Here is a 22,227-nt window from a genome sequence, read left to right on the forward strand (position 1 = left end):
CCGCCCCATTTCTTGAAGACTGTGTACAGGGGCTCATATTCCCATTCTAATCAGTACTTCCCACTTCCCACTCTCCCAGCCACCTTGACCTTTCCTAGAGGCCTCTGGAGACAACGGCCTCATTTCTATATGTACTGAAGAGACAGTAGCTCTAGTCAGATGTGTCCACTCCATGACTTTTGGCATGTCCTGACAACCACAGTCAGCAACTCTGTGCTTTCCTGATGAGAAGAACTGGGTCCCTGGCTGCCCTTGCTGCAACACAGCCTTTCTGGGGGCTTTGCAGCTCTCCCCGATCTCCTGAAGGCTTGGTATGGGGGTGTAGGAGGAAACAGCTGCGTGCAGAGGGCCTCTGTGCCCAGGAGATGGGAGCTGAGGCTTGAACGTCAGCCATGTTTTGCTGATTAATCATTGTGCCTAGAGAAAGTGCTGGGCAAGCTGCCAGCCTCACCTGCCTGCATGCCTACTGGTTATCCATGACAGGACAGGGGGACCCCCCTAAAATTCCCCTTATGAAGGCTCCCTCCCCAACCTGCTCCCTTGTCCCTTTTGTCAGTCTCCTGTGGGCTTAACTGCCCTGGCATGTGGGAGCCCATATTGTTCACCTGCTCAGAGACCCTCTCCTGCTGTTGAACCCCCTGCCCAGGAGCCCAATGTTCAATTCTCTGATGACGGGGTCTGCCCCTTTGTTGATCCCTGACCTGAGGCATGGCCCCCACCTTTGTGAGAAAATAGCAAGGGCTGTCCCCCAGTGTCCCCAGCTTCAGGGTGGCCAATGTGCTGTAAAGTGGGCCCTCTTCGGGGTCGGCAGCATGTTCCCAGCACCCACCTTAAGCTGCCTTTCCTGTGCCTTCAGGGGATGCCAGGCCTGAAGGTCTAGAACCTGCTGTAGACCCACAGTATGAAATGTCTGCTCCTGAGCCTCAATATTGGCTGTCCTTTTACCTCATAAAATTGGGGTGAGGGGTCTAAAATTGTGGTGACCTTTCAAACAGATTACTTCCTCAGTACAGGATGGAAACTTCTGGCTCAAACTATTGGTCCACATGGGCCCCAGCAACTGGCTCTTCCAGTTTTAGAACATTTCCCACTCCAGACACCCCGGGGTATCACCTAACCAGCTTTCCACGGGACCACATTCACCACCCCCACTCAGGTTGTATGTATGTAATTGATATTATCCAGCGGAGACTACATTACCTGCAGTCTCTTGAGAATGTGACAAGTGTTGGGACATTTCATTCAACACTAACGAGCACGGTTCCTAGGTAGGCAGGTGTTCACTCACTCACCATGTACACTTGTCTACATGGGCTTGTATATTTTTTCACGTAATGTTTCACCCTGATGGCCACCTTCCTCACCGAGGCCCTCAGAGCATCATAGATATATCTGGGGAGACTGACAAAATGAAAATTTGTGCCTATGATTGTCTGATTCCCAAGACTAATCATGTGAATTTTAAAAGCCACCAAACTCCTGAGTCCTTTGGTCACGCTAAAAGTTCCACAGGATAGCAGCCATCAGTTGAAGAGATCAAGGTGAATGGAGACCTGATCTATCCTGTTGGGGGACTTTAGACCTTGAAGGATTTTAGAAAAAAAAAAAAAAAGTAATTCTTTATGGGTTACAAGCTAAAGAGGGACAGTTTGCACAGTTTGGACAAAATAGAAGTACTCTTACCAATAAATATGTCTCAAAATGACAAATAAAGCTCTCCCCATTTGATGGCTCCAGATCCCAGCAAGAAGTGATGGGCACAGGCACTATGTACAGAGTGTAAACAGTAAGGCCCTTGGACATGATGAGGGGCAAGGCCAGGTGATGGGGGATGCATGAAGGAGCCTCTGCAGGGGGAGTGGGTCCTTGGGTAAATATAACAGGCTTGTAGGATGGCCATCCAATGTGCCACCAAAGTTTGTGGGTGGTGTTGGCAGGTCCACTGCGTTCCTCCAGTCGGCAGTAAGGAGAAATTGTGTCCACTGAGAAGCCTTGCCCCATGGACTCTTTCCCTAGGGGAGGCGTTGGAGATAGCCAAGCAGGGCCTCTGTGTCCCTTCGTCCCCAAGAAGGGGGGCAGGCCTGCTGGCCATACTTGAGGCTGTGTACCCAGGGTTCAGAACATGGATTGTGTTTCTCGAAAAAGGATTGAGAGCAAATGGAGCCCGCAGCCCCTTCCTCTAGAGGAGGCGCTCCAGGCACCTGGGTCAGGAGGGAGACATAACTTTTCAACTTTCAAGCGCCTTACCCAGACTCCGTTCCTCAGGGAGGCCAGACAGCAGCCGCCCTGATCAGTGTCCCGGTCCGGATCCCGCACCGGCCTCTTGAACAAAGCCAGTCTCCCTCACCGCTCTCCCCCCGCCCAGCCCCTTTCCTCCTCCCCCAGCGCACTCCAGGGCCCAGCTCGGAGTCCTTAAATATCAGTCTCCCGGAGGTTGCTGTAGTCGGCCAGTTCGTAGGCCTGGCAGGCGGCGCCCTCGGCCACTTCGTGAGGGACTCCTAGGGACACTGCCTCCACCTCCGCACGCAAGGTGCTGGCGGCCTCTGCGCGCTGCGCGCTCCCGGCGCGGATCTTGTGCGACAGGCTGGAGACCTTGGCACGCAGCTGGGTGGTGGGTCTCCGGAAAGGCCCGAGCAGCCTCCACTCGCGGAAGGAGCAGGGCGACTTTCGACGACAGGCGACAGGAGCCTGCATCTCGGGCGTGCCCGGGGAGCCGGGGGCGGAAGGGGCGGTGAGGGCAAGCGGGGCTCCGGGAGGCGCGGCGCCCGGGCCGGGAGCGCAGTCGGGGCGCGGGCCGCCGGTCGAGGCCCGCCAGTGGTGACCATAGACGCGCCAGAGGGGACGGCGACGCCGGCGACGCCGGCACTGGCAGCGCAGCAGGCGGAGGAAGGCGCGCTTGAACTCGCGGCTGGAGCAAGGGTAGATGAGCGGGTTCACGCAGCTGTTGAAGTAGCCGAGCCAGAAGATCACCTTGAAGACGCCTTCCGAGGGCTTCAGCTGCGGGAACAAGGAGCCTGCAGGGGGCGGGGGGAGGGGGGTGGAGGGAGCAGAAACCCATGCCTGTTAGATCCTCGGGGTGAGGAAGGCCCAGGCAGCCCTCAGGCGCAAAGTCATCAACTAGGGGCTCTCAATGTTTCTCCCTAAGGAGCCCCTGATAGAATTCGAAGGGTCCATGAACTTGGATGAGGAAGAATCATCATTTTCCATGTACTCACTTCTACCTGACATTGAGCATCAAACTCGCATAGAATGAGACCAAACCATATGAAATCACGGTTCTTGGCGCTCAAAACTGGTGCTAGATTGGCGGTTTCATATGATTCGACCTAATATTAGCAGTTCCCACAGATATTTTTCTATCACATTCAGTCACTGCAGATGCTTTGAAATACTGTGTATGCTCCTCACTATTTGGAAACCACAGTCCTCAGAACCCACCACTAGATCCCGTTATTTAATGCTTTAACCTAGAAGGACATTACTTAACTAAATCACAGATGTCATTCACAAATATTTTATTTTCAATGAAATCGGTTTTATTTGCAACTCTTTGTGTTTTAGCATATGCATAAGCTTGCGGGATGCCCACATAGTCTCTAGCACAAAAAGGGTAAGAATCTTTGAATTAAATGTTGCCCGAAGCATGCCCCACATCAGGTACTGTGCTGGGCTCACATCAAACATGGTCACGTTCTCTTAGTAGCTGTGTGCCTCAAATATCAAGGGGATGAAGATGGGGTGATGGTAATGCTCAGCACATGGGGTGGCGTCTGCCAGGATTCTCGGGGGATGGACAGGAGTCTTGCAGGATGAGGAGGGGCAGAAGGTGTTAGGAGTGGAGGGGACAGGTGGGCAAGATGATTACAAGTTTGGGGCCTGGGAGTGTCCTATGGGATACGCTGAGAAAATGTCATTTGGGACAGATGGTGAAGAGCCTTAAATTCTGGGAATTTCAGGGGTGCTGGGTGGCTCAGTTGGTTAAGCATTTGACTTCGGCTCAAGGCATGATCTCGCGATTCATGAGTTCGAGCCCCGCATCAGGCTCTGTGCTGACAGCTCAGAGCCTGGACCCTGATTCAGAGTCTGTGTCTCCCTCTCTTTCTCTGCCCCTCCCCTGCTTGTGCTCTATCTCTGTCTCTCTCAAAAATAATAAACATATATATTTTTTTTAAATCCTGGGAATTTCTGTATTTGTGGGTAGTTGGGAGCGTGGATATTTTCAAGCAGGCAAGAGACAGAGCCTAGAATTAAGGCTCAATAAACACAATGCCCGTGGCTGCTGGAAGGCAGGTCAAGGGGGCTGTCCCAGTGGAAGTGGTCAGGTGAACCTTCTGGGATGGCTCTGATGGAGCAGAGTGCCAGGCAGGAGGGGGTAGGTGCACTAGGATCTGAGCTGTGTCCAAAGGACCCTCCTCACAAACTTCTCCCTGGCATACCCACCAAGGACCAGAAAGAGTCATGTCTTCCAAAGGCACCTGATAAAATGCAAGGGCATGACTCAGAAAGCAAAAGCTACTCTCTCATGCTCACATCCTCAGCAGCTGCAGGGGGAGGGGGTAGGTGGCCAGGACATGTTATCCCAGGCCAAAGCTGCCGGTGTCCCTGAGGCTGAGCAGGCCAGGGACAGGGGTCTCTGACAGATCAGGGGACCTACTCTCTCTTCTCTTTGCCCCCAAAGAAAAACAAGCAGGGTCCCCCATGGAGGGAGCAGAGGCACCATGTTCCCCTCTTTGACCTGGGAGCCCTTGTACATCACCCACTTCCCAACATATAGAGAATTCCTAGTGCCAAGAGACACGGTGGTGGTGGCACAAGAGGAGGGTCACACAGCATCACGAGGCATAGGCCTGAGCAAGTTATTTGGCCATCCAAGTCTCATGTTTTCTGTTAAATACAAGAATATTTCTTGGGGCGCCTGGGTAGCTCAGTCAGTTAAGTATCCGACTTTGGCTAGGTCATGATGTTGCGGTCTGTGAGTCTGAGCCCCACATCGGGCTCTGTGCTGACAGCTCAGGGTCGGGAGCCTGCTTTGGATTCTGTCTCCCAGTCTCTGCCCCTCCCCCACTCATTCTCTCTTCCTCTCTCTCTCTCTCTCAAAAATAAACATTAAAAAATATAAATAAAGAAGTAAAAAGAATACTTCTCAGGAAGGGATTTGTGAAGATTAATACATTCCAGAGTGCAGGACTTAGCAGGCTCTTAATAAAAACACTGGTGTGTCTTCCCCTCTCCCTATCCTGTGGCTTTTGAGAGAGGACAAGTCGGCCCCGGGAAGGGATGCAGTTCCCAGCTCTGGAGAGTAGCCAGAAACAGAAGCCGACCTGGTGGGTTTGGGAGAGGCGGGGCAATCCAGTCAGCTTATGTTAAGAAGATAGTTTCCCCTGGGAGAGGAGTTGGACACTTGTCCTTGGAATGTGGGGGCCACCAGGGTTGACCTCAGGCTCCAGGAAGGTGGCTCTCTGAATAGCATCCCTCCATGGCTGCAAAGTAAGACACAGTGCTGAAAATAGCTCTGACTCAGGCCACAATTCTTTTATATTTAGCCCAGGATGACAAATCAGTGGACTATGCTTTTAGCTGCGAGCCTGAAGCCGGCCAAACGGCATGGTTATCAGAGTGCTGTTTACTCAGATTGGTGGGTGACATGGTGTATTGTATTATGCCCCGGGCTGTGTTATAAACACTATTCTAATTTATGCTCAAGCAACCTGTGCAGAAGCTTGCTACAGGCTGAGAGTTCCTTTCACACAAAGAACCAGGAACCAAACTCAGCCTTTCTGCCCCAAGATTTTCCTACTGTGTCCTGCTGACTCTTCTGACTTACTAAGGGCTCTCCCAGAAGCCAATCCTGAGACAAGGATTCAAGTGCAAGCTGTGAATGGCGGGCACCTGGGTGAGGGGGTTGCGAAATCCCACTGGGAACTCTGGGAGACCATGATGTTCAGGGACCTCGGATCCATCCTACCAGTGGGGTGAGGGAGGTGGGGTATCTATACACCCATTCCCATCAGTCACGGGCTGGGCTACTCCCAAGGGTGTTAATTTCCCACACTTTCTGCCTCTGCTGGGTGGGTGGATGATGAGGATTTTGGTGAGTGGAGAAAACCCCCGGGCAAAGATGCCGGCAGGTCTGGGGTGGAAGTCAGCCCACGTGCCCTCAAGGTCCAGGGGGTGGGATGTGCGGGTCACTAGCAACATCTGGCAATCGTTTCATGAGCTCTCTGCCCATTGTGTGCAGACATCTGGCCCGGAAAATAAGACGTCTGTGCCTGGGCTCCAGCTTCCACAATAGCACCTCTGTTCCCCTCACAAGTGGCAGCTCTGAGCCTCACACACAGCTCTGCCCAGAGTGTCTGCCCTCCACTCCCTCCCTGCACCCTGCCTCACTCTCCCTGCTGTCCTGCCTGCCCTGTCCCCCCAGCCCCAACTTCTAGCAAAGATCTCTGGGGGCGGAGGGGGCCGTGGGCACTTCCCTGCCCTCTGCGTGCGCAGATGAAATGGGGTATCACCCCGAGATCCCTGAGATGGGCCTTTGGCTCATGGGCACCGTCCCTGCAATGCTGGCCTGCTGTGGGGACATCGGTGGACAAGCCCCTTTGGGGCCACCCTCAGCTTTCTGCTCCCTAGCCACTGGGACGTGGGGACCTGTGGCTACTCAGGCCAACCTCTCCCGTCTTGCCTTCTCATCCCTCTCCAGCGGCCTGGCGCACGCCTCTGCCAGCCCCACAGCCCAGCTACAGGACAGCCTCAGGGAGCACAGGGGGCTCTGAGCCCAGGCCACTGCCTCTCAGTGCCTGGCAGCCCCCTTCCCTGTCCCCGAGCTGGCTCCCTCTCCCACTCCCCACGCTGTCCACAGCCTTCAGAAAGCCCAGTTGTGCTAACTCAACTTGGCAGCTGTCACTGGAAACAGAGGCCCTCATGGGACACTCTCCCTCTGCTCTCACCTCTCTGTCCTGGGCGCCGGCCCAGCATCACACCCTGGCTCTCCCTTCTCCTCTGGCTCCTGCTTCTCAGCCTTACTTCTGTCTTCCGGTGCAGCAGCTCAATGGCCATGCCCACTTCTTGCTGCCCCCTGGCCTCTGTTCATCCTGGATGGCCCTTCCTCTTTCCTCCACCTGTTAGTGCCAGCTCCAGCGGTACCTCCACCTGGAGGCCCTCCGGGCACTGACCCTCCCAACCTGGAAGTTAGGGGTACTCTCCCCATAGCACATCTTCTCACTTCTAAGGGCCAAGTATTCTGCAGGCTACTGTGGATTTCCTTCTATCTTATTTTTATTTATTTTTTAAATGTTTATTTTTGAGAGAGAGAGAGGGAGAGTGCACAACAGGGGAGGGGAAGAGAGAGAGGGAGACACAGATCCAAAGCAGGCTCCAGGCTCTGAGCTGTCAGCACAGAGCCCGACATGGGGCTTGAACTCATGAACTGTGAAATCATGACCTGAGCTGAAGTCGGATGCTTAACTGACTGAGCCACCCAGACACCCCTGGAAAGGTCCTTTTAAAACGTAAGCCTGAGCATTTCATTTCTTCACTTCAAACCCATTTTCCGCTGCTGATGGCAGCTTCTCGTCCTCTCTTTCTTTTCTGCACTTTGACCTTCTGCCAGCCCCTTGGGTTTCTCCTATCCTCCCTGCTGAGCCAACACTGCTATTCACTCACACCTCACACGTCTTTTGTCAGTCGTCCCGTGTCCGCATCCTTCTGCATATGGCTTGTACTTATCCAGCCAGCCCCTGACTCTGGAGCGAGTCACCCACTCCCTGAATACGTGAGAGTCCCTGCCCTCAGCTCTGTCCGCGGCCCCCAGTGACCTTGCCGCGCAACCTCAGCCCACTCTCGCCAAGTCCTGCGCGGGCTCCTTGAGCCTTTACTTTCCCACTTCGCCTCCTCCTTTCACAGAGGAAACAGAAGCTAAAGACGCTGGGCGCTTGCTCTAGCCTTCCTCACCTCTCCTCCTCCTTGGAAAGAAAGGGCTCTCTCCTCCCGCTCGAGGTCAGCATCCCTACTAGTGTCACGGTGCTCTCCATCCCTCAGTCCCCTGCAAGCATGCCTGTCACGGCGGCACCTGCTCTGCGGGTTCTCAAGCTAGGACACCATTCTTTCTGTCCACACCTGCCGACTCGTCTTCCCCACCTGCTCTTCACTGCTTTGCCGCACAGCCCCCGACCTGCGGACACTGCTCTCATCCGTCCCTGACTCCTCTCATCACAGCCGTGGCTCCCAGGGCGCCACACTCTTGGATTTTCTACTCGGTGTCAATGTCCTTTGCTGCTTCTTCCGCGTGTCTCCCCTGCAAAATGTAGGGAGTGTCCTTTTCAGAAGAGTCTTTGTAATCTCTTCCCTTTGCATTCTCCTGGCAATTTCATCCCGGCTTATGGTTTTATTTATTTCTATATTTATTTAATATTTGCTTGTTTACTTTGAGATAGAGTGCAAGCAGGGGAGGGGCAGAGAGAGAGAGAGAGAGAGAGAGAGAGAGACGGAGAATCTGAAGCAGGCTCCAGGCTCTGAGCTGTCAGCACAGAGCCTGACGTGGGGCTCAAACTGACAAACTGTGAGATCATGACCTAAGCTGAAGCCAGACGCTTAACTGACTGAGCCACCCAGCTCCCTCTCCCCACCACCAGCTTAGGGATTTAAACACTGACTTTAGGTTGACAATGCCCACGGTTCTACTTCCAGCTCAGACTGCCCTCCCAAATTCCACACTCAGATCCACCTGCCTCCCAGACATCTCTCCTTGGGTGTCTACTGGCATTTCACACTTACCCTGACCTTATGAAGCTTACATTTCACCTGGCAAGGCTGGCAATATATAGGGTAAACAAAGAAAATGCAAACATATCAGGTAATAAAATATGCTAAGGAGAAAAAGTACCACAAGAAAGGAAGCCAGGAGGTGTGTGTTCATGTGACTGTGTGTGGCTGGCGATGGTGGCATAAATTTTGGATAAGGTGGCCAGGAAAGGCCTGCTGAGAATGTGACATTTGAGTAAAGAGATGAACGAGGCATGTGGACATCTGAGGAAAAAAGCACTGCAGGAGAGAGAACAGTAAGTGTAAAGGCCCTGAGGTGGCCCTGGTATGTTTGCAGAATGATGACGAGGCAGGTGGTTACAGAATGGAGTGACTGAGGGCAGAGAGGAAGGGCATGAGGTCAGAACTCGGCAGTACCCTGCTCCATGTGCCCTCCCATCCTGTACAAGACACCATCATCTCCCGTCCTGAGAAACTCAGCGGCTTCCCCACCATCTCTTGCTTGCACCCTTATACCCTGCGATCTATTCCCAACCCAGCAGCTAGAGTGATGTTTTTTGTTTTTAATATTTATTTTGAGAGAGAGCAAGAGAGAGCACACATGTGTGAGGGGAAGGGGCAGAGAGAGAGGGAGACAGAAAATCCCGAGCAGGCTCCGTGCTCTTAGCACACAACCTGATGCAGGGCTTGAACTCACGAACAACAAGATCATGACCTGAGCCGAACCCAAGAGTCAGACACTTAAATGACGGAGCCACCCAGGCACCCCTAGAGTGACTCTAAAAATATAAATGGATCATGTCACCCCTTGAGCTCCAAATTCTCTAAAAGCTGCCCTTCCCTCTCACAGTAAGAGCCCATGACCTACACAGCTCAACATGTGGCCCCCCGCCCCTCTGCCATCCCCTCTTCCCACCCGCCCCCCCAACTCTGTTCCAGCCACATTGCCCTCCATGTTGTTCCTTGGACATGCCAGACACACTCCTACCTTGGGCCTTTACACTGGCTTTTCCTCACAATCTTCTCTCCCCAAATAGCCACATGGCTCATGTCCTCACTTTGGTGGAGACATCTCTCTGACTTCCCGCGTACAACTGCATTGTCCTTGCGCGCGCCACCCCCATCCCCTCAACGGGCACTTCCTGCCTTCTCCCATACTATTTATTTTTCATTTTGTCCATCGTCCGTCTCTGCAGCAAAGTCCGCAGGGCAGGACTTGTGCCCGTTTTGCTTGGCACGGCACTCCTGCGGCCCCAGAAGTCTCCCGAGCACACGGAACACACAGTAGGTGCTCAACACTTGCTGAGTGTGCTGAATGAGTCCCTCTTCTCTACCCGACATGTCCAGCTGGTCAGCATGCCCGGGGCATTCGAGTTTCTCTCTTGTGGGGGTCCCTCCCTTCACCTCGTTCCTGAAGCCTCTGCTCCGTCTGGCATCTCATTTTGTGTGCATGGCTGTGACCGCCCCTGGGGTCCTCTGGCCTCTCCACTGTGCACACAGCTGCTGGCGGCCTTTTCTAAAACGGGGTTCTCTCCGTATCCTTCTAAAACCGTGAGTGGCTTCCAAGGGCTCTGAGGACTAAGCCCAGGCTTTCTTGTGTTGCCTTCAAGGCTCTTCAGGGCACAGTGCCGTCTATGGCTTGCTTCCCTCCAAATTTGGCCCCAAGCTGCAGGCTGAAGCTGCAGGCAGGTCTTCCCACAGGGGCTGGACTCCTGCCTTTCTGCTTGGCCCCAACTGTTTGCTCCCATCCAGCCCTCTAGCCTCAGGTCAGATGTTCTCCCCACCTAGCCTGGGTGACGCGCGTTCGCTCTTATGCAAGTCTACATTTTAATAAAATTCGTTACTGCTCTGTCTACCCTCCTAGACTCCCAGTTTCTTTTTTTTTTTTTTTTTTTTTTTTTTTATTTCTAGGAGACAGAGAGAGACAGCATGAGCAGGGGAGGGTCAGAGAGAGAGAGAGTCACAGACTCTGAAACAGGCTCCAGGCTCTGAGCTGGCAGTCAGCACAGAGCCCGACGCGGGGCTCGAACCCACGAACAGCGAGATCATGACCTAAGCGAAAGTCGGACGCTTAACCGACTAAGCCACCCAGGTGCCCCAAGACTCCCAGTTTCTTGAAGGCAGGGATGAGATTGATGGCTGTTTTTACCCTAGCCGGGAACACAAGGGCCCGACCCAGAGCAGGGATGGAGGGGGTGTATTTATGCGCCTGCGAGGAGAGGCGTAAGAACGCAGGTGGGAGATGACCGCAAACCACAAACAACTCCTGCTTGCTTCTCACTTGTCCTTGATCTTGCTCTCGGGTGAGTCTCCATCAGGCTTGGGCCCACCTGCCCTTCTCCCAGTCCCTATATTGGGGTGCGTCTGTCGGGAGCCTAACCTAACTTCTGGCGGGGGAGGCGTGGCTGGACACCCACCAGTCATAAAACGCAGGGCCTCTCCTGTGTCGGCAGGTAAGTTTATTCTATGGTGTGTTCGCTGGGCCGGCCTGGCCCACACGTGGTTGGGGAAACTGAGACCGGCTGTGAGGTTTGTGTTTGCAGCCTTGATGACCACAGGCCAGTCCCCTCGCCTAAGAACCAGCGACATCCAGGTCTAGGAGGTGCTACTGAGATGCGGTTAGGCTGCAGCTGACCAATCTGGCCAAGCCTGGCTGAGGAGTGACAGCTCTGAAGCCAGGGGCGGACTGCGTGATTAACAGCACTCTTCTGGCATTGCCCGAAGGGAACTTGTTCTTGGCAGAATGTCAGAATTCACAGCCAGCCTTGCTCGTAACTTGTAGCCGACCATGAAATATCGGGCTGCACCCCAGCCTGCCCCCTTTCCCAGCCCCTCCGTCACTAGCAACGTTTCTATCCATAGGCAGAGCCATTCTCTCTGGCCAGAGAGATAGAGTGGGGTTAAAAATACCACATTCAGGGGCGCCTGGGTGGCTCAGTCAGTTAAGCCTCAGACTCTTGATTTTGGCTCAGGTCATGATCATGTGGGTTCCTGAGTTCGAGCCCTGCATCAGACTCTGCACTGATGGTGCAGAGCCTGCTTGGGATTCTCTGTCTCCCTCTCTTTCTGCCCCTCCCCGGCTCTCTTTCTATCTCTCTCTCTCTCTGAAATACATAAACATTAAAAAAATACCACATCCATTTAGATATTCAGGTGTCTTCTCTCCAGCAGGGCTAGGAAAGAAGGAATTCCCAGCCCTAGACTCCCTTTCTCTCTGTCACTTCTCTCAACTGCTCACTCAGTGGCTCTCAATAACTCCTTTGTCAAGGTGGTTTTCTGCCACCAGAAGACCTCTTTGCTATATTCTCAAGGGTCAGTCAGACAAGCCTCTCTAATAAAGCACACTTGAGCTGAGACCTGAAGACCCTGTGAGGCAGTGAGCATCTACCTGAGGAAAGAATTCCAGACAGTGGAAAGGGAGTGTGCAAAGGCCCTGAGGCAGCAGGGAATCTGAGGCATTGGAGGACAACACAGAAGTTAGGATCACTGTAACAGAGAATAGGAAGGGGAGAGTGGTATGAGACAAGGCCATTTTGAAGTGGGCATAATCATGAAAGGATGCCCGGAAGAGGAGACCTGGATAGGGGCCAGTTCGCAGATGGAGGGGTGATTTGAGGGCACTGTGCGGCCAGCTGTGCCAAGCCAATTCTCTTGAATAACTTGCCTTGCCAGTTGTCCAGGGTGAGAGGGAAATAGTAGGTCCTCTGGCTTGAGACGGACCAGGAATAGATCAGAAGTCCTATGCCCCCCATGCTTGCCTCAGGATCCATGAACTTTGTGGGGCTGGCAGAGAACTACGTGTCTGCTCTTGACACCCTTCAGTAGTGGCGGGGACGTAGGCAGAGGAGCGGCTACTGGGTGCCCCCTGTCAGTGGTGTTCGTTCGTTCCTTCCTCCCTCCCTCCCTTACTCCCTCCCTCCCTCCCTCTCACTTCCTCCCTGTCTCTTTCTCTCTCTCTCCCCCTCTCTCTTTCTCTCTCTCTCTCTCATTCATTCATTCATTCATTCATTCATTCATTCTTAGTACTTTTTAGCCCTGTCTGCTGAATCAGGGACTAACTCAGTAACACAGAACAGCTGAGAGCTCAGACTGTGGTCTTTAAATGATCATTTGCTACTAAAAGAAACTAAGGCTCTTTAGAGAAATGGTGGCTTCCAGGTTCTGGGGGAATAAAAGTACAAGCTGAGCCTGAACCATCTTATCAGGCATCTGAGCCTCTGAGCAATCTTAGCGGCGCCAAATAGAATTCTTGGTCAAACCATTGAACCTGAATCTGATCAAGCCAGTTTACAGGAGCTGCAGGGACAGAGGGACACATTAAATGGCACCATGGGGATGCAAACTCCAGACCGTGGGCAACTCTTTGGGACAAATGATCTGGTTTCTTCATCAAATAAATTGCAAGGAAAAAGTGGGGAAAGGGGAATCTTACCAGTTAAAGAGACCTAGCAGGCCAGTCAACCACATGCAACATATGTACCTCATGGGGATCTTGGTTCAAACAAACTACACATTTATGAGGCAACCGGCTACCTCTGAACACTAAGTAGATGGCGTTTGATATTAAACAATTATTTTTATGCATTATAATGGGTTGTGGTTATTTTTCAAAAAGTTCTTGTGTTTTAGAAACGTATACTGAAGAATTTACGGATAATCTGATATGATGTCTGGGTGTTCCTCAAGGGAAATGTCAGTGGTGGGACAGTGGGTGGGGTTTGGGATGAACCAAGACTGGCCTTGCGTTGAAGTGCTGACGCTGCATCATGGGAATCAAGGAGTGGAATGGTGGGAGCTGGGGCTCGGGGGAGGCGGGAGAGGGAGTTGCCAATCAACAGGTGTGAAGTTTCACTTTCCACGAATCAATTCCAGAGATCTACTGTGCAACACCGTGTCTGCAGTTAACGCCGCGGTGTCGTGCATCTCAAAATTTGTTAAGAGGGTAGATCTCCTGTTAAGTGTTCTTATCCTAATAAAATAAAACAAACAAAAAAGGGTGCTGTGCTTTGTCACTCAGACTCTTGGCATGGAAGGATGTGAAGAGAGGTAGGACGTGGGCTCTACCACTTCCTCCCTCTGCACCCATTTACTGAGCACCTACTAAGAGCCAGGTTCCACAAAGGCACAGAGAGGGGAGGTCTTGTCAGCCCTTTCTTCAGGCTTTTGGGGAAGGGAACCGTGATGTCACTACTAAGGACCTGCCACAAAGCATCCCCCCTGCCACACTCCCTGCGACCGTAGGCCTCTGCACGACCTCAGGGAACCTGGGGAGAGGAGTCTTTCTGCACTTGGCCAACACTCTCAGGTGCACACGCAGAATCTGCCCACCGTAGCTGGCTGCCAATGGGTGCTTTCTGGTCTGGACACCAATTCCTCAGCATGGCTTAAGCCTCTCTTCTGCCTCCTCCTGTCTTCTCTCTTTCTAATTAAGGTGTAAGATGATGATAGTCAAGTTAGAAAGCACATGCATTTAAAAAATATAGCTTGATGACTCTCTGAGGTGCACACACCAATGTAATTACGGCCCGGACCAAGAGCTAGAATATTCTCAGGGACGCCTGAGTGGCTCAGTCAGTTAAGCGTCTGACTTCAGTTCAGGTCATGATCTTGTGGTTTCTGAGTTTGAGCCCTGTGTCGGGCTCTGTGCTGACAGCTCAGAGCCTCGAGCTTGCTTCAGATTCTGTGTCTTTCTCTCTCTCTGCCCGCCCCCCGTTCACGTGTAAGCTCTCTCTCTCTCAAAAATAAACATTAAAAAAATCTAGAACATTCTCAGTCCTTCAGTAGGTTTCTCTGCTCTCTCTTCCAGTCAATACCACATACTACACATACCCACTATCCAATTTTAATCATCAATTGGTTTTGCCTGTTTTTGAACTTCATATACACAGAATCATATATTATGTATGCTTTTAATTTCAGATCTGGCTTATTTTGCCCAACACAGTGTCCGTGAAATTCATCCATCTTGCTGTAGGCAACACATTTATTTTTCCTAGCTGTATAGTAGTTCAACCAATGAAAACACCACAATTTATTTCCCTTTTCTCCTGTTGATGGCTTCCTGTCTCATTCTGTGACCCCTCTTCTTACACTCTTCATTCCTTACCTGCCAAGCCACAGGGCACCCCACAAATACTTCCACGCTTCTCTATCTACATACGTATAGTTTCCTCTGCCCTCATGCTTTGTGATATGTCTAAGAATACTGGCAATTACAATACACTGTGATCAAAGCATGTGCAGAGTGTTAGGGGAGCAGGAAGGAGTACCTAAGTAAATGTAGGGGTGATTGGGGGGGACAGTGATAGGCTGAGACTTACAGTATGGGAAGGAGGCCCAGGTATGGCTCCCAGAAGGCTGGAGGTGGGGTTCTGGGACAGAGCCTGGACTGACCTGGGACTTCTGATATCTGAGTGTCCAGACAGCTTGTGCACCCTGATGTGTATTAAAAGGGGACTGTGCGCTCTGAGCCTCTGAGGCTGCTTTGCATGACTGAGCACATTCTGAGGCCAATTCAGAGGCCAATGAGGCTTGGTGACCTGCCCAACAAAAGGGAGCTCCCGAGTGCAGGACGGGGTCTGCCTGTGGTTGCTAAGAATGATAGGGTGGGGCTGTCATGAGTGAGTGAGTGTGTATGTGTGTGTGTGTGTGTGTGTGTGTGTGTGTGTGTGTGTAGGTCCCAGGGGACAGGTCCACCCCTGGGGATGGCTGGGGGGGCACCTGCCAGGCTGGCCAAACCCAGACACATCAAGGGAAGATGTAGCTTCTGGAGGCTCCTGGGAGAGGAAGGGAGCTCTTCTGCAGATGCGGGCTTGCCAGGACAAGGTTCTCCCACTTCCTCTGCTCCTCTCTTGCCCACGGAGGGGATTTCTACCTCCAAACACTGGCCCTAATCTCTTCGGGGTGAAGGGACTCCTGCACTAAATGCCCTGGGGCAGAGGCTTTAATCAGGTGCACTTCCGGCCCGCCCCCCTGCACCACACCCCCGTCTCTGGGCGGCCTCCGTGGAAGGCTTCAGGCAGCGCCTGCAAACTTGCTGCCCCTCCAATCTCCAAATGTATTCTGTAAGTTTGAGTTCCTCCAAATGTCAGGAGGGGCCTTTACACAATGTTTTGTGATTTTCTAAGTTCCGCGCCAGCTTGCTGGGGTGAGGGGAGGGGCGGTACATATCTGTCATGGGCAGCCCCTCTTCCAAAGGCCCCAAGAACTGGTGACCATCTAGTCTGTCGTTCAGCCTGGAACACCTTTGAGAGTGTAAGGGGAGCATTACTCGTCATCACGCTTGTCCACAGGCATAAATAATCGGGACCCTCCTAGGCAAACAGGGTGCATGGGCACTCCGGTGGACAGGATGGCTCGGCTGTGCATCGGCAGGGGAGGCCAGGCAGGTGGGCACCCTCTCATGAGGGCGAGCGACACTTCTTGTGTCCATATACAGCTCCCGGGTGCCCCAGAAGAAGCCAAAGCCGCTCTTCTTGGCCTTGTAGCTGTGACTGGCATCCTGGGGTCAGACACGTGATAGACAGAAGGAATATCAGGTTCTCTGAGCTGACCCTCTGACGGGCTGTCCCGTGCCCTGCTGCTGCTTCTTGTGCGGAAAGGGGACAGTGGAGGTGTGGGAGATCCCTCTCTTGGCCCCTCAGGATTTTAGGGGCCTGGTGTCTGTGTTTCACTCAGTCTTTTCTGGCCAGTGACTTGAGCCCCCAGGGGTTCCACGGTTCAGGACACCTGGTTTGTGTCTCTCACAGCTGTCACTCCGGCCTGACCCACGGCATTTCAGGTTTATAGATGGCAGTCCCATGGCCCCAGTAGCAATGACCTTCTGGGACCCTGACACCCCTTCCTAAGACTCTCAATGCCCTCTGGGCTGTTGGGGCTGCTCACCGGCTATGTCACCGCTGTGGCTGTGGCTCCTGCTTCCACGCTGCCCTGTGTGTAGAGGAGTGGGCGAGGGGCACCCTGGTTCTGTCTGAGCACCCCTGGGCTGTGGCCCTACTAGGTGCCTTCATTTCCATGGCGTAAGCTCGAGCTGGCACCCACTGCTCTTTCTCAGTCCCTCCAGCTGCGGAGCTCATCACACCTAGCGTGGAGACCAGGGCCTGGGAGGGGGGAGGAGCCACTCCTCCTGGTGCCCCCTTCTCTGCCTCTTTCTGGTTCCTTCCAAGTGGGTGCTCCCCGAAGCTCTGTCCCCAGCCCCTCCCTTCTCTTCGTCCCTCCATCCTCTTTCTGGGAGACTGTACCCCCTGCTCATGCTTTGGCTACCACCCCCATTCTTGGTCCCCTTTATCTAAGTTCCCAGCATCCCTCACCCTGACTATAGATTGGTGCTTCCATTCCAAGATATGCCACCCCCTTGGATCCCACATTCCCCCCAAAAGTTGCTGCTTGGGATTTTCCCTGTTCCTTCAAAGGAACCCCCCTCCTCCCAGGCCTGGGCCCAGTGCTGGGGTTTGGGGGGTTTGTCAGGACCTCCTGGCCCCTTCTCCCTTCTGCACGTCCCTCAGGCCACTCCTGTGCCCACCACAGGCTCTGCTTTCCCCTTCTCTCTGCGGTCCCGCCCCGCCCTTCAAGCCACACCACAGCGGATCAGAATATTCTGTTTCCGTGCTTGGCCTCTGTCCTGCTTGCTCGCGATTGCCAGATTCCACTCAGTTTGGCTCCACCAGGGCCCTGGGCTCTGCTCTGGGGCTCAGGAGCCTGGGCACAACACAGACTGGCAAGAGGGAGGAGACAAGGACACGCTGGGGGCCCCGCTCCAAGTGTGAGGAGCAGCAGAGATGGAGGGATTGAAAAAGAGCCAAAGGCCATGGAAATTTAGGGATGACTTCCTGGAAAAAAAGCACACGTGCTCCAAACCTCAAAAAAAAAAAAAAAAGTAGCCCTTTGTTGACTGTTAACAGTGAAAAATATGAAAAATCTAACGCCCTGCAGAAGCCTGCATCAACACCCCATGGAAAACGCTCGAATGGAATACCATACTGTTGCTAAAATGAACCTGCATGGATAAATTTCACCTGATATAACATTGCATGAAAAAGGCAAACTGAGGAATGATGTGCATGGCGTGACTCCATTTATATACATCCTAAAGACACACTATATATTATTATAGCTAGAGATGCCTGCGCATAACAGACATAACAGAACATAAACATATGAATGGGGGTGACAGACTCCAGATTCGGAGGGAGGGAGGGAGGAAAAGAAGAAGGGACAGCACGAGGGAACTTATTTGTGGCCATGCTCTATTTCTTTGAAAAGAGACAGAAAAGGATCTGAGGCAAATACGGCAAAATGTTAATGTGTGTTCAGTATGGGTGATTATGGGCACAAGGGTACTTGGTATATTATTCTCTCCTTATCTGTTCATCATTCTGTAACTCAAAAATTTAAAAGAACATGATTCTGTACACGGCTTGATCATTCCCTACAGAGGGCCGGTGGGAAGCGAAGGGCAGAGGGGAATGAGGGCACCCAGGACGGGGTACAGCTGGGCAGGGACACAGCAGGGATTGTGTGGCAGGAGAAAGGAGCCTGGGTGGGGAGTTTGGTTGCGGGGGGGGGGGGCGGAATGTTCTAAATCTTGGGCAAGTTCCCAAAGGGGGCTTTCTCCTGGCTGCCTACTCAACCCCCCAAGTATGTTGCTCAGTGTCCGTGCCTTCCTCTACCCCCACGGCAGCTTCTGGTTGATTCTCAAGTCAGTGATTTATTCAGTAGCAGCTGATTTATTCAGTGAGCAGCTACTACAATAGCAATAGCTCACACGGCACTCATGACATGTGAGGTTTGTACTCACACATAAGAACTCACTGAATGCTCCCATCACCACCATCCCGATTTTATAGATGAGGAAACAGAGGCACAGAGAGAGGCACAACTTCGGGGATTTGCCCGAAGTTACACAGCTAGTCAGGGGTAGAGCTGGGACTTGAACCCAGGCTGGCTGGAGCCAGAGGGCGCAGGGCTTTCTGCCGCCATTGTTCCCTTTATGCCAGGCACTGTGCCAGGCACTGTGGACTTGGTGCCCACAGAGCCTTGCCCTTGAAGAGCTTCTGTGCCAGTGTGGGAAAGTCAGGCACGAACCAGGCAACACACAGACGTAAAGGAACAGAAACTCAGTCCCCCGGGGAGAAAATACAGAGGACACATTGAGACTGAGGTGACTGGGAAGGCCTCTCTGAAGAGGGGACATTTAAACGGAGACCTAAGGTTAGTGGGGAAGGAGGGGGGTGTGGTGTGTGGGCAAGCTAGACAGAGGGAAGAGTAAATGCAAGGGCATGAGTTCTGTGTGGGCAAGGACCCGGAAGAGGGCCAGGGGAGCCAGAGCACGCAGTGAGTAAGGGGCAGGGCAGCAGGGCCATGAGGCTGTCACTCAGGCCCCTCCTTCCAGAAGGGGGACCCCGTGTCCGGGTTTGTCCCTGCGGTCCCAGTCTGTGCCTGTGATCCCAGCATAAATATTCATAATGTCTCATTTTGGTTTTGGGCAATAATAAATGCGAAGGTCACCCTCTCACAGGCCACGGTGGAGAGTTTGGATTTTGTTCCCAGGGCAGTGTGGAAAAAATTGAGGGCTTTTAGTGGAGGGTGACACTCTAATCTATAATGTATAAAGTTCTCTCCGGCTGCTGTGTGGAGAGGGCCTGCAGGGGAGTAGGAGGGAAGGCCTTGTCCCCTTCCTGACTGAGCTGCGGAGTGTGGACGGAGCGAGCCCTGGGAAAGGCAGGGGAGGCCCCAAGCTGAGGTTGCAGCCATGGGCGAAATGACTCAGGGCAAACGCGTCCCCAGAGATGCCGCTCCCCTTCTCCTCCCTGTGCTGACCCAGCCCAAGGCTTCTAGGAGGGGCCTTCAGGGGTGGAACTAAGCCCCTGAGAACAGCCGCCTATCTCCCAGGACTGCAGAGGGGCTGCCGAAAGAGATAGGCAAGTTCTCAGAAGAAGGGCTCAGCCAATGCCAGAAACAACGATGAAAGATATTAACTTCCCATTTGAGAAGTTGCCCCATCCCTTCCCCTCTCACGGCACACAGGAGCCCAGGGCATTCACAGACACCCGGGAGTGGGGAAGAGAGTCTCCGAGTCATCTGACACTGAATGAGTGTGGGGAAAAGCAGGTGGCTTCCAGTACCTGCTGATGTACATGGGTGCTGCCCATGAATGAAGGTAGGCCCACCCACTGTGCACCCACCTCCCGGGGCCTGGCATTTACATCTGGGTGTGTGCTGGGAGGGCGGGTATGTAGAGGCACACGTACACAGCTGACCACATACTATGGGCATGTGCCCGCACTGATGCCACCGACCTCTTATATTTAGGGGGTTCGGGCTCCTAATGGCAATTCAGAGGGAGGACAGAAGTCAGAAGCCTGGAAATGAATTCTGCAGGCGCCAAGGGCCTCTAGTGTGTCGCCCACACAGTGCCCCCGTCTAAGAGAAGAGGAGAGTTACTAAGTTAACCTTCCACGCTCAGGTGGAGAGTCGCCCTCCTCCCTGGAGGGTCATCTAAGTCTGGGTGCAGGGAAGGCAGAGCCACAGGCTCAAGGCGGAAGGGAAGGGGCTGGTGGGAGAGGGGTCACTCACCGAGCGGCAGGACGAAGAAGAAAGGGAACCAGCAGAGCACGAAGACGCCCACGACGATGGCCAGCGTCTTGGCCGCCTTCTTCTCGCGGGAGAACTTGAGCAGACGCACGGACAGAGAGCTGCGGAAGGTGTGGCCCTTGGCGCTGCGCGTCCCGTGCGCCCCGCCGGCGCTGGTGCTGGCGCCGCGACAGTGGATGCGAAGCACCACCTCCGAGGCCTTGCCGCGCTCTCGCTTGACGCCCGCCTCGAGGCTGCGCGTGGTGCTCCGCGCTACCACATACACACGACAGTACATGACCACGATGACGGCCATGGGCAGGTAGAAGGAGCACACCGAGGAGAAGACGGCGTAGCCCGCCTCCTCGGTGATACCGCAGAAGCGCTCGTCCGGGGGCACCGGCTCCTTCCAGCCCAGCAGCGGCCCCACGGACACCACGAGGGCGACGGCCCAGAGCAGTGCCAGGATGGCGGCGGCCTTGCGCTCGGTCATGATCGCGGGGTACTTGAGCGAGTGGCGCACGCCCACGTATCGGTCCACCGAGATGGTGCAGAGGCTGAGGATGGAGGCCGTGCAGCACAGCACGTCCACGGCGGCCCACACGTCGCAGAAGGCCCGGCCGAAGGCCCAGAAGCCGAGGACCTCCATGGTGGCCGAAAAGGGCAGCACCGTGGCGCTCAGCAGCAGGTCGGCCACGGCCAGGTTCACAATAAAATAGTTGGTGACCGTCTGCAAGTGGCGGTTGCAGGCCACGGAGAGGATGACCAGCAGGTTGCCCGCCACAGCTGTGAGGATGAAGGCGGCCAGGAAGACGCCCACGCCCACGCCCTGCGCGCTCACCACCAGCCCCCCGACGGCCGCGGTCCCATTCACCTCGCCGCCCGCGCCCGCGCCCCCCGGCTCCCCCGCCGAGCTCTGGTTGTCGTCGCCGCCGCCCGCGCCCACCACGCCGCCGCCGCCGCCGGCGCCTCCCGGCACGCCGCCCACTGCCGGGCCCTCCGAGGCGGCCGCGCCGCCCGCGCCGCCCCCGCCGCCGCCCGCGCCGGAGCCCCCGGCGCTGCTGTCAGGGCGGGGTCCCTCGAAACTGACGCTCAGGAGGTCGCGGAAAGTCATCTCAACGCGCGGCCGTCGGGGGCCGGGCCCGGGCGCAGGACGAGCGGGTGGACAGGCGGGGGGCCCCGGGCATAGCCGCGGGGCTCGGGCTGCAGCCTGGCGCGCGGGTCCCGTCGGGGTCCGTCCCGAGTGTCTGTAACGAGGAGCGCGGCTGTCCGCCTGCGGAGCGGAGCCGGCGGCTCGGCGGCCGGGGCTCCCGAGGCTGGTGTCGCGGGGTGGGACCGAGGAGCCGGGGCCGGAGACGCGCGCCGCTCTCCGAGCGTGCCCAGGCGAGCGGGCAGAGCGGCGGCTCAGGGGCCGGGCAGTGCAGGCAAAGCCACTGCGGCGCGCTCCGCCGGGCGCGGGGGGCGGGACGGAGGAGGGGCAGCGCCGGGAAGGAGGAGGGGGCGGCCGGCTCCGAGGGAGGGGGCGCCCCGCTCCCCGGGAGAAAGGGCAGTGCGCGGCGGGCGAGCGGCAGTTCTGGGGTCCGGAGGGGCCGCGGCGCTGACGCCCGCTCCCGCCCCGAGGCAGCAGGTCGCCGAGGGTCCCGACGCCCGCCCTCTCTTCTCGTGGTCAGCTCCGCACCCCTTCCCGCGCGCCTTCCGGACCTCCTCCCCTATTCCCCTCCGCCGCGTCCCCTTTCCTCCCGCCCTTTCCCCCTGCCTCTCGGTCACTCGCTGGTGCCCTTGGGCGCGCGGAGCGGAGACGGCGTGATTCCCGGGTCCCCGGGCTCTCCGGCTCCCGGCTCTGGCCGCCAGAGAGCAGCAAGCGCCTGGGATCTGCGGACTGCGGACTGGACCGCGCAG

At 54.9% G+C, this 22,227-nt stretch overlaps 1 protein-coding gene across 1 annotated transcript; it reads right to left on the minus strand.

The window, feature by feature from the left end:
* Positions 1-2,395: 2,395 nt before the first annotated feature.
* Positions 2,396-21,442, minus strand: ADRA1D (adrenoceptor alpha 1D). The gene is made up of 2 exons (XM_039224539.1): positions 20,332-21,442; positions 2,396-3,014 (listed from the first exon to the last, which is right to left on the minus strand). The coding sequence occupies exons 1-2, from the start codon at positions 21,440-21,442 to the stop codon at positions 2,413-2,415; spliced, it is 1,713 nt and encodes a 570-aa protein (XP_039080470.1). The 3' UTR covers positions 2,396-2,412.
* Between the last annotated feature and the right edge of the window lie 785 nt (positions 21,443-22,227).

This window comes from Hyaena hyaena, unplaced genomic scaffold (assembly GCF_003009895.1).
Source record: "Hyaena hyaena isolate Hyena2069 unplaced genomic scaffold, ASM300989v1 scaffold_16, whole genome shotgun sequence".
Classification (NCBI taxonomy): Eukaryota; Metazoa; Chordata; class Mammalia; order Carnivora; family Hyaenidae; genus Hyaena; species Hyaena hyaena.

Bases quoted from the DNA above. Each gene is read 5' to 3' on its own strand.
- ADRA1D (XM_039224539.1), bottom strand. From the start codon at position 21,442: ATGACTTTCCGCGACCTCCTGAGCGTCAGTTTCGAGGGACCCCGCCCT. The intron at 3,015-20,331 runs GTGAGTGACCCC...CGCCCCCTGCAG, and splicing joins CTTCTTCGTCCTGCCGCTCG to GCTCCTTGTTCCCGCAGCTG.